General features: G+C 47.5%; 1 protein-coding gene across 1 annotated transcript in view; it reads left to right on the plus strand.

Moving 5' to 3' along the window:
* SNX1 (sorting nexin 1) overlaps positions 1-12,412 on the plus strand; it is a 47,717-nt gene that overhangs the window by 33,691 nt on the left and 1,614 nt on the right. The window contains exons 13-15 of the mRNA XM_082383349.1: positions 468-548; positions 1,030-1,101; positions 1,740-10,460. Coding sequence (XP_082239475.1) covers positions 468-548; positions 1,030-1,101; positions 1,740-1,790 — 204 coding nt within the window. The 3' untranslated portion in view covers positions 1,791-10,460. The remainder of the gene's footprint in view (positions 1-467; positions 549-1,029; positions 1,102-1,739; positions 10,461-12,412) is intronic.

The following is a 12,412-nucleotide window of genomic DNA, read 5'->3' on the forward strand; positions in this document are numbered from 1 at the left end:
AGCTGCTGGGGAAGCCTCTGAGAATGATCCAGGCTTACCCTGAGACCTGGCCCTCCTTCTCCTTTCCTGTTCCACTCAAACTTGCCAAATTAGACTCTCTGCAGGAGCAGTCCTGGCTGGGTCTTTGAAAAGCTCCAAGATGATTCAGATGTGCCCCCCCGGTGAGAACTAAATTCAGTTCTCTGGGGCTCCCAGCTTTGCTGGCGAGTACCTAAACCAGAGCCTCTGGGGTACCAGAGCTTTCTTAGGAACCAGGCTTGGCCTGAGGCACACGGCATCTCTTTCCCAGCCAGCCCAAAAGATGGCCTTCTACTGGACTCTGGCTTACGTGCTGAATCTCCATATCTAATCTTACCCAGAGGGACAGACAAATGCCAATTGAGGTCTCAGATACAGAATTTCTATTCAAAGGTAAAGACTTAATACCATAATGTATTAAGTGATCCTTTCTTTCCTTTTCTTCCCAGTGGGAGTCTCGGGTGACTCAGTACGAAAGGGACTTTGAAAGGATTTCAACTGTGGTCCGAAAAGAAGTGATACGGTTTGAGGTGAGATAGAAGATCCTACTTCTCACAAGTGTGCAGTGCCTGGTTTATTAACATTGTTGGTTTTATCCAAGTCTCTATTAGGTAGGGAGACAGATGGCGGTGCCAGTGACTTGGCAGCTATTGTGAACAGGCGTGGCCTTCTGTGTGTGTGTGTGTGTGTGTGTGTGTGTGTGTGTGTGTTCATGTTCGTGTGTTTGTTCCTGAGGCAAAGTGGCTGTCCTACACTTGTTGCTGGACCAGAGCAGTTAGACACAAAACAAAGCTTGCAGCTGTCATAAACCCTCTACTCCCCTTCCCCACCCTGCCACCATTCAAGAAAACCTTGCAAGAGGCTATTTGGCTGGAAATTATAGCCAACCCAGCTGCTGCCTCTACTTTCTGAGGCTGTGCTCAGCCTTGGTCAGCAAAAAACATCAGCACCCTATCAAGAGGGGAAGGAGCAACTGTCTGGATGGTCAGTGTAGAATCCTGTCTCCTTTAGAAAGAGAAATCCAAGGACTTCAAAAACCACGTGATCAAGTACCTTGAGACACTCCTGTATTCACAGCAGCAGGTATGTAACTTATGCATGGCTTTCATCCTCTCCTGCTTGCTCCGAAGGCCAGCTGCCTACTTGTGGCTTTGGTGACAGGATGATCTGGCCCTGCTTCAGAGGGGCTGGGCCCTGCTTAATCAATACTTGAAAGTAGGTCCTGGTTCTCTAACGTGGCGCATCCAGTAGGGTCTCTTGCTAGGCAGGATTGCCCTAATCCTACGATGAGTTAGTTTTTAAGAACAAACCCCAACTCTCCTCTCCCTGTAACCCCGTGATACCCCCTAACCCTCTTGAGGCTGAGGCCCCGATCAATATGTGAAACAGTGGCCCCCTGTGAGGAGCTGACTGAGCTGAGCCAAGCTGTGGCCCCCAGGGGGTACTTCCTCCAGGGTAGAACCAGGACTGTCTTCAGATATTGCCCTTGCACTTGATGCTTCCCTCAGTCTAGAGAGGTAAGGGCAGTGTGGCTGGCTGGCCAATCTGTCCCAAGGTCTGCTGTCAGCGAAGCCATTTCCTCAGTTTGGCCTTAGCCCAGGCCTCCCTGTGGGTGGCTGAGGCACTTGGGAGAGTGCCCTGGCACTGTGCTTGTTCCCCTTCCAGGCTCAGGCTCTGCCACTAAATGGGGGCACTTGCTTACTGACCCCACTTCTTTGCAGCTGGCAAAGTACTGGGAAGCCTTCCTTCCTGAGGCAAAGGCCATCTCCTAATGGACCAAGGACACCAGAGCCCACCTGCCTGACGCTGCCTTTTTATACACTGTCCTCCTCCACCTCTGCTGGACCCCAGTGATGCATCCTGCCTAGCCTGGACTTCACCCCTTCCTCCCTGCCCCCATGGCCAAGCTGTCCCCAGTCACTCTAACCGGTCCTTCATTTAGCTTCCATATATATTTTCTTACCTGAGAGAATAGTTTCTTGCTTTAAGCAAAAAACCTATACTAGGTGGTGGAATTATGGGATAGGGGTGGAGTATTGATATAAATATATAAATACAAATGTATATTTTTCAGGATGTGGTTAGGAACTGGGAATAACATTTTCTGTTACTCCTGATGGTACCATGAGAAGATTATGTAATAAAATACTTTAAAATCGGGTCACATGACTCAGAATGGTGGTGCTTTTTGCTTTAGGCCGGGGAGCAGTTGGGAAGCAGGTCTGGAATACTCCTAACCAAGAAGTGCCCAGGTATAGCCAGGTATAGTTACTTCCTCTCCGCAGGAGTTCACAAGCTTCTGCTCCTGCTTCCCTATGGAACTGGAATTTCCTTTTCTCTGTCTACCTCAGCTACCTGTTCTGAGGGTCTCAATCTATTTAAGTCTTACTCCTACTTCTTTAGGGAAGGAGTTTTAAACACATCTCTTATAATAAGAGGGACAAAAGCAATTCTCCTGCAGAGAGGAGGCCAGCTTTCACTTTTATTCCTGCCCTGTTTCCCTCAGCTGCCCAGGGTTCTCTGAGAGTCTTGCTTTCTGATCGCAAAGCCTTGCGTTCTGAACATCTTTTTGCCGCCCATCAAAGCATGTCCTCAGTAGACTGGTCCATGTTAAAAATGTGAAGAACTGATAAGGACTTAGCACTTTATCCCACTGACAACAGAACCAGGCACTCTGCCTCTAGACAAAGTCATCCCAGAATTCCTACACCTTCTGAGTTCCAAGAAGCTTCACTGTCTGTGCCCAGGAGGGAGCATGCCGGCAAGAGGCCCGAGTGTGGTCAGCACAAGCCGAGGGCGTTCAAAGGGGTCTCTGTGCTGGCCTGGCCAGGGAGGCCCGGTCTTGGATGCACCCCTGCCGGGCTTCCCCTCAGCTGTCCGCAGCCGCTAAGCTCGCTGGTCAGAGCAGACTGTGAAGCTGCTCTGTGGGACAGGCTGGCAGGCTGCCTGCGCGCAGGAACCTCCCCACTCCCACCCTACCAGCTGCAGAGATGCCCGGCTTTGTCAGTTCTTGTGGGGGCAATGTCAACCTTAGGGGAGGGCAGCATGAGGCAGGAGCCGGCAGTAAACAGCAAGCAGCGCTCATCTCCAGTCCTCCAGCCTGACGGGGAGTGCCAGTGCCGGCAAGTACGTTTTCAATATGTGGATTTTTTTTTTTTTTTTTTTAGAAAAAGTCACTCAGTCTCTCCCTCCCTGCTAATATCCTTTTTTTTTTTTAACATCTTTATTGGAGTATAACTGCTTTACGATGGTGTGTGTGTTTCTGCTGTATAACAGAGTGAATCAGCTTCCCCTGATATCCTTATTACCACCTTTGATTTTCATCCTTCCAGTCTTACTTATGTGCTTGCTCTGCTTAGTTGTAATAATATACACATAAAATATTTTGTATCCTGGTTTTATCATTCAACACTGTATAAGTTATAAGCATTTTTTCTATTTTGTTATCTATCTTCACAGACTTTATTTGTAAGGCTGTGTAATTTTAAGGCTTCCATAGAGTGACTGTACCATAATTCTGACTCATCCCTTGCTGTTGGATTCCTGGTTGGTTCGGTAACCTTTAAAATTTTAATATGGTTTTAAACTTACAGAAAAGTTACAGGAATATCACAAAGAACTCCCATATATCCTTTACTCACATTTACCAAGTGTTTACATTCTTACCCCATTTGCTTTATGACTTATGATTTGCCTTATCTGCATTTACATGTTGTATTTTCTGAATCATTTGAGAGTAAGTTGCAGGCATTGTACCCCTTTACCCCAGAACTTCAGTATGCCTTTCCTTAAGAATAAGGACGTCCTCTCATAATTTGTAACCATAACCACTTATCAAAAACGGGAAGTATAACACTGATAAAATACTGTTATCTAACACATGCTCTCTATTTAAATTGTGTCAGCTGTCCCAGTAATGTCCTTCCTTCATAGTGATTCCTGGTGCAGGATCATGTGTTACATTTAGTTGTGACACATGATTACATGTGTCTCTTTTAATCCAGACTTCTTGAGCCTTTCCTTGCCTTTTATTACCTTGGCATTTTTGAAGAATACAGTCAGGTATTTTGTAGAATGTTCCTCAACTTGGATTGGTCTCATGGTTCCACATGACTAGATTAGGTTTTTGTATGTTGGGCAAGAACATCACAGAAGTGACATGTCCTCAGTGCATCTTAAGTTGGCATGTGATGTTAGTTGGTCCCATTAATGCTGACATTAACTCTGATCGCTTGGTTAAACTGATGTCAGCCAGGTTTCCTTTTTTAAATTTACTCTTTTCCCCTTTGTAATTAACAAGTTATTTGTGGGGAGATACTTTGATATCCTGTAAATATTTTGTTCCTCATCCAGTGTGATTTTCTAACTCCATAGTTTCTTCTACATTTATTGTTTGGCATTCTACTTCTAAAGAACAGCATTTTTCCTCCCTATTTATTAATGTACTTGTTTATAAGTACGGATCAATGGATTCCTGTTTACTCAAAGTTGCAAGCCATTGCTTTAATTTGTTTTGATTCTCAAACTGTCCCAGATTTCTAGCAGGCTCCTGTTTCTTTTTAACATATCCCCTTCATTTTTTTTTTTTTTTTTTTAACACTCTTACTTTCTGGCTTAACAGGATGTTTCAGGCTTATCTTGTATCTTCCCTGCCCCAACCCTGGAATCAGCCATTTCTCCAGGGAATCTTGATTCCTTTTAATGGAGAATGATATTTAGAAACCAAGATCTGGGTGCTGAGTATGCCCATTGCTACTGGAATGTCATTGCTTCTAGGCTCTTGGCAGACAGAGCAAGGAAATAGCTATAGATAAAAATATATGGTAATATTGAGAGAGATGGAGATAGATGATATAAAGAATTAGATATTAAAAATCATGAATCCACACTGATTTTTTCAGTCTAGCCCCATAAAGTTTATTCTTATCTTCTCCCTTTCCATATTTGTAACTCTTTCTCCAAACTAAATTTTAAAACTTTCTCCTTGCTTTGTTATGTTCCATCCAGTGATCATCTTGATTTAAGTCTGTTTTTATTATTTCCTTGGGATGGGCTCCCTTGTGGTTTCAGAACTTCCTCCTCGGCCTCCTATCCCGAGGCTGATAGGGCCAGCTGTCTTTGGGGCCTGTGCATTTCTGTGCAGAGCTTGCAGACATGGAAATTAAGAAGGCCAATAGCAGGTTAAGTGTACTGGGCTGTATTGCGGTGGGGGGGATAGTGCCACAAAGATGGAGTCATTCTACCTGGGGACTCAGGAGAAAGAAACTGGAGAAGGGGATGCTTGAGCTGTCTTAAAGGTGAAGAGGTGTTTGCTTCTTCTGCTGGGACCATTCTGCCTCCCTGTGTCGTGTAGTGGGAGGTGGGCACATGTAGGGAAATGCAAGTGGTTCGATGTGGGCAGAGTTAAGTTAGTGGATGGCCCACGGAGAGTGACGAGCAAGAGCCGGATCACACAGTACCTGTGACCTGTGGGGCACTTTGAACATTATCCTGCAAATGTGGGGAGCTCCTGGAGGGACTTAAGCAGGAAATAACATGGTCACGTTTGTGATGTAGACATATCAGAAGGTACGAGACTGGAGGCAAGGAGAGGCTGCCAGAGTGCTGAGGAGGGCCGTAGTAATGGTGCTGGAGCTCAGAGAGAGGTGGAGGAGGTGGCGAAGAACCACTGTGGTCTGGTCACTGATCTGATGAGAGGCCCGAGGAAGAGTGTGGTAGTTGGCATGACCCGCCAGCTTCTGGCTTGGATTTCAGGGTAGACGGTGAAGCCTTTCATGACATAGGTAATACAGGAGGCCAAATGGGTTTGGAGCAGATGGGCAGGAAAGCAGTGGGGACAGCAAGTGCTGACCGTGTCAGAGGCTCCTCTAAATGGAAAGGGAGGACTGAGCTGAGAGGTGCAGGAGATCCAGAGTGAAAGCTGGCTTTGTTTTATTGAAAGGTGGGTCAGACCTAGCATGTTAATAAAATTCAGAGGAGATAAAGGGACTAGCCGTCAGCCCTGTCTGGGAGTAAATGCAAAAATGCACAGAGCAGGGGGCCTCGCTGCTGGGTGTGGCTGGGGAAGAATTAAAATGTTCTCAGATAGGAATATCTAGTTTACCTATTTTGAGTCAAGTGGTTTAGAGAAGAGGTGTGGAGATGAGTCTTACTTCTCCTGCTTCCCCTTGGGTTATTTCCCCCATGAATCTCTGGGCTCTGGAGTCCTGAAGGTGAGGGCTTAGAGCTGGAGGGACCCCAACGAGGATGAGTAGTCAGTGACAGAACAAATGCAAGAAGTAGAAATGATCGGAAGCGTCACACGTAGATATTTGTAACATTAAGCTCTTTCCAGATGCTTTTCATTGTGAATGCACCTGTAGCTGAGAACGCTAAAGAAAATAAAGAATGCCTGTGCAGCTCAAATTCTTAAAAGCATGAGAAGATAATGGAAATCTAAAGATGGGGCCAGGCACTGGTTGAGGAGGGAACATGGTGATGGAAGGAGTGTCCTTTGCTGAGCGTGCTTAGGGCCCACATGGGATTGAAGACCATGGATTCTGAGGGACGGCAGGCCCTAAGGTGGTGGGATTTTCCCCACCAGTTCCAGCAGCCTAGGGGTTGGGAGGAGGGGAAGGGGAAGAGAATGGTGATCCCTCCTGCAGCAAGGAAGGACACACCTTTGCTGCAGTTGCCACATGACTGAACCGGACACCCTGTCTTCAGAGTCACTGGCTAAGATTCTCAGCTCCACATTGGGGAAGAGGCAGGCCTGAGCTCAGAGTTAGAAATGCACTAGAACAGCTTATCCCTGTCTTCTGGCCCCGGGGTTGGTGTGACATCTGCCAATGTCTTGTGATACCACTTGTGTGGTTTAGTGTTGGCTCTCTCTGCCAAACAATAAAAATTCTGTAATATTTGATTTGGGCCTTAGAGTATCAATAGGAGCTCAACTGCTACAAGGGATAGGTTGAGAGGAGGCAGGTGACTGAAGCACAGAAAGCAATTTAAGGCGTAAAAAAAATTAGACAATAAACTCTCCAAAGTGGAACATCTTTATCACCCCATGCCCTGAAAAGATCTGGGCTTAAAATAGGTGCCAAATATCAATAGATAACTGTTGAGTGATCTCCAGTTGTAGGCTCTGCCACCTGGCCTTCACAGCCTTCTGTGAGAGGACCCCAGCTCGCCTTTTCCTGTTTATCTCCTAGTCCTTCACAACAGTGCGCATACCTCATGGAAACGGATTCCACATATGCTCCTTCCTTCCTCACTTCTGTGTGGCCTAAGAAGCCTTTATTAATATTGGGCTGTGTTACTGAAGCACCCTATCTCAGCCCCCATCCCTCCCTTCAGTCTCAGAATTACACCTGTCTGAAACAGCCAGCCTTCAGTATTGTGGATAAGAGTGTGAATAAATAGAGATGAGGGCATTGGTTAATGTGTCAGAACATTCACTGGGGATTCCCATAGACACCTCTAGAAACCAAGTCCATGAAGAAGACTATGCAAAGAGGCCCATCATAGCATTGTTTATAGTTGTAAAATTTGAAATCAATCTAAATGTACAGCAGGAAGGGATTAAATGAATTATGGTACATAGTTAGATATTATACAGTCATTGAAGATGATATATAGCTATATTTATTGACAAGAAAAACTCATTTTTGAATGAAAGTAGGTTATAGAATTACATGTATGATATGGTCTGCATTTATATAAAATTATAATTATATATATATGGGAAGGATGTTGATCGAATTGTTAACTATGGTTGCCTCTAGGGATGGAATTTTGCATTATTTAAAATTTTTATACTATTTGATATTGCTTGGAATTTCTGTGTATTACTTTTATAATCATAAACATTAAATAAAGCTATTTTCATTATGGGAAAACAATCCACTGCATCCTTTGAGGCCTACTTTATATGTACATCTCTGGGAAGCTTTCTTTGATCTACTCTTCACCCGCCTCCGACCCACACTGGAGTGGGAGCCCTGCCTCCTTTATAGCTCTTGGCATGGCACTTCGTCATCCTCTTAAACCTCTGGTCTTTCTCGCTTGTGTTTGTAATGTTATCTCATTAGCCTCCTTGGCTCTGAACTCCTTAAGATGATGGACTGTGTTCCTACTCATCTAGGTGCCCTCCTCCACTTCCAAAGGCAGCCTAAGGGGGAAGCGACTGCCCTTCAGCTGTGGAGATTACTGTTTTACGAGCCTATGGGCCCAGATCTTGGGGTTTTTCACAAGATCCAGAAATCAGGCCTGATTTGGGGTTCAGTAGGCTTTGCTCTGGTTGGCAGGATCGGTGCTCAGTGCCCTAGGTGGGGCCTGCAAGCGGGGAGGTGATAGCCACTTGCCCCACTGCTTGCCCCAGAAAGGCCTCCCCCCTTTGCCTTTGTCTGTTGTGGAAATGCCCCTCTGGCTCTGATGACCAGACCTCGGGGGCAGAAATCCCCACAGCCCCACCACCGAGGCCGCTCAGAGGAAGCCAGCTGCTCAGCCTCTGGGTCCAGAAAAAACCCCAAAGAAAAACCCTGTCCAAACTGAGACAGGACCTTTCCCTAAGGGGATGTGACGATTGTTTCCAAATGACTGCCCCCTCCTAGCTTCAGAGCTCTCAGCTTCCTCTTCAGTTATGAGTGACGGAGATGCTGACCACAGGGGCCCAGGAGCAGGTCTGCCCTCGGGAACATGAGCAGCCTCACCAGAAAAAGATAATGAGGCACGTGACAGCCAGGAACACATGCAGGGCGGCGTCCAGACCGCCCCGATAGTCCCATCCCACCCCGGGACCTAATAACCAAGAGCTGCCATGCGTTCAACACCTACCTACCCTGTGCCAGTGGGCTCAGGGCTTTGAAGCTCATCCAGCACCACGGCTCTGCCAGGTGGGCGTCATTATCTACATTAAAAGACTGAAGCTTAGAGACTAAGCAGCTTGCCCAAGGTCGCACCACAGAGCTAAGACTTGAACTCAGTCTGCTTGACTCGGCTTGTCTGCACCCCCATATCCCATACGATCCAGTCGGGGATGGACAAGGAGGACCTAGACACTAACCCACTAAGTTGTTTTCTCAAAGACCTGAGCAAATCCGTGCAGCAGGCCTGTCAAGGAGAAGCTGCCCACCTGACCTTGTAGGCATTTGAGCTTCTCTCACCCTGTGAGATACTCTCCCCAGATGTGCTCAGTGTGTGGCAGGAGCAGAATCTGGAGACAGAGAACAGCTTGGGTGAGTAGCTGGGGACCATTAATGGCAGAGAGTAAAAACTCGACTTGCTGCGAAACCCCAGACAGTATCCAGGGCTAGAGCGGGTGGAGGTGCATCTCCATTCCAGACCTGGAGGCCTGGGCTGTGGGCCCCCCAGCTTCCCTGTCGTCCTTAGTTCTTAGTCCCACAGCTTCCTTCATGATAAACTCCTGTGACTTGAGGGTACCTGAGCATGTCTTTATTCCTTGAACCCCGGTGCGGGCGCACCAGAGGGGCAATCGGTTGGTGCCCTGACATACCACCCTAAGGGATGTTAGGAGTTGTCGTAGCGCCAGAAAAATCTCCCCAGGAAGCTGCTGCCTCGAAACCGGGTGGCTGGAGTGGTCTCCGCAGCTCCCCCTGCTCTGTCCCTGCATCATGTTGTCTGAAGCAGCTGAGCTGCCTCTGTCTTCTGGGCAAGAGGCAGGGGGCTCCTAGGATTGACACTGCTGGCTGGAGCCTACCTGTGCCTTGAGAAGCCAGGCACCAGTCTAACGGGGTCAGACTTTGCTCTCAGGGCTCAGGCAGGACGTGCTTGTCAGAGGTGCCTTCCTAACACAACCCTTTCCACAGCCCACTTCTCCCTTTCTCACACCTCAGTTTCCTCATCTATAAAATGATGAATTTCGACTAGCTCAGTAATTTAAAATGTTGTAGCAGCAGAACTAATTTTTGAGACATCTGCACCAAAGTCCAATATTCACAACATAAAATTTTTTATTTGATTATTATTATTTCAAATTTATAAGATGTACTTATTAAGCAGTTAGTAAGTGCTCTGAGGCTGTTAGGATGAACAGGACGGTTGCTGATTTACACCAACCTCTGCTTCTAATTCATTCTCTTACCTGTTTTTGGTTGCACAATATTGAGAAAATCAGGAAAAGCCTGATCACAGAGTTAGTACTTGGAGTAACTAATGTTTGTTTGTTTGTTTGTTTGTTTTTAAGCTAACCTTGCAACCTCAGGATACTGAAAAAGGAATAGAAGAATTTGCTTTTGTTGTTTCAGAGATGAATCATTAACAGTATATTGGATGGACCATATGTAATTGGCAAAACCCCACAGTTTTGGCCTGCAAAAACAGCGAATTGGTATAATTCAGTCGAATAAGAATAGCTAATGTTTATTTCTTGTGTGCCAGGCCCCATGCCAAACACTTTGGAAGCATGATGTCACTTAGTCTACACACAACTCCCCGTGGTACAGGTAAGGACGCGAGGCACGGGGCGTTGTCAAAGGTTGCCCTGGCGACCAGAACCGCCTCCTCCACCCCCCACCCCAGCAGTCCAGGCCCAGCCTTGCCCCGGGTTGCTGGGGTTCCAGGTCAGTCCGCCTCTGCCCGCCCGCGGGGAGGGGAAAGCATCCAGCCTCTGTGCCCAGCGGCGCCCCCCCTGCCCGCCCGCGGCCCAGGAACTGTTTGTTTTCTTAACGGGGTTAACCAAACCTCCGGAGCAGCGTCGGCTGCCCAGTAGAAGCCGAGCCCGTGAAAGGCGCTTTGTGTGAGGTCAGTGGAAGGCGAGGGCCGAGCCAGGGCGGAGACGCGGTCCAACCCACCTGCGCGCCGGCGACCAGGCGGCCGGGGAGAGGGGGTGTGTCGGGGGGGGACACCTCTGCCCCCAGCCCTTCCTGCCCTCTGCTCTGTCCTTGATCCTCATCTCCAGGCTCCACGTCTGTACAGTGGGGCGAGAATGGCCCCCCTCCCTGGCGGGGCTGGTGTGGGCGTCAAGAGACAGGTGTTCACGATGTGGCCCCCAGCCAGGAGCATGAGCATCACCAGCGACCTTGCGGAAACCGCGCTGGGTCAGACTCCACGCCAGGCGAATGCATTCGGAAAACCCCGGTTAGGGCCGTATAATCTGAGACTGGAACTTAGATCAGTGTTCACATACTGACAGGGCCAACGTTTAAAGTATACAGAAAACAAACTTTTCCTTTGACTGTAATAACTGCTTTGGAGTGTACATCATGTCACGTGTTCCTCTTTACAGGAAAATAGTCTCCATAAGTTGTTTTATCTCCCCAAAGACATAAATGTCTCCAGGTCAAGGATCTTGTTTTTCTTCATTTGGATCTTCACTCAGGTCTGAATGAAATGCTGTGGAATAAGGAGCTGCAGGTTTACTACCAAATGTTTTACGAGTCAGGTGCATCCAATCTCCCTCTATAAATGGGGATGAAAATCCACTGATTTGAGACTTCTCAGGAACAGCTGAAAATCAAATAAGTGAATGAGGTGGATGATGGTCTGCAGAGAGAGAGAGAGAGAGAGATAAGAGTCTAACTCTGAAGGTAGGAAGAGGAATTCTGTTGTTATTCCTCTGCAGGCCTTCCTGTAATCCTTCAGCAACCCTGCTCCCTTCCTGCCTCTTTCCCAGGCCTTCCCTCCTCTCCCTAGCGTTTTCCCAACATCCCCCTCCCCCATTAATTCATACAGTCTCTCAATCAACAATGCTTCTTTTGAGCATCTACTACATGCTTGGCACCATGGTGGCAAACCCCTGACAAGAGACCATGTCCCTGGCTCACTAGTACTGAGTCTGGGGGCTGAGTTGGGGACACCAGGGAGAAACAATAAACAAACAGTAACAGTAATATTGGAATGAGTGCAGAGACAAGGTGCTATGATAGGATGGTCAGGAAGGAAAGTGTCTTTGAGAAGGTGAGTTTTAGGCTAAGAATTAGAAGTTTTAGGCAAAGCCCACCAGGTGAAGAGTCAGGAAAAAGTGTTGCAGGGAGGGATTCCCTGGTGGTGCAGTGGTTAAGAATCTACCTGCCAATGTAGGGGACACGGGTTTGATCCCTGGTCCGGGAAGATCCCACATGCCTCAGAGCAACTAAGCCCGTGCGCCACAACTACTGAGCCTGTGCTCTGGGGCTCACGAGCCACAACTACTGAGCCCGCGCACCACAACTACTGAAGCCCACGTGCCTGGAGCCCGTGCTCCACAACAAGAGAAGCCACCGCAATGAGAAGCCTGCGCACGGCAACGGAAAGTAGCCCCCGCTCGCCGCAACTAGAGAAAGCCCGCACGCAGCAATGAAGACCCAATGCAGCCAAAAATAAATAAATAAAATTTAAAAATTAAAAAAAAAAACCAAACCTTCTAAAAAAAAAAAAGTGTTTCAGGGAGATGAAACAGTGAGTATAAATGTCCTGA

The sequence above is a fragment of the Balaenoptera borealis genome (assembly GCF_965194805.1).
Source record: "Balaenoptera borealis genome assembly, chromosome: 3".
NCBI lineage: Eukaryota > Metazoa > Chordata > Mammalia > Artiodactyla > Balaenopteridae > Balaenoptera > Balaenoptera borealis.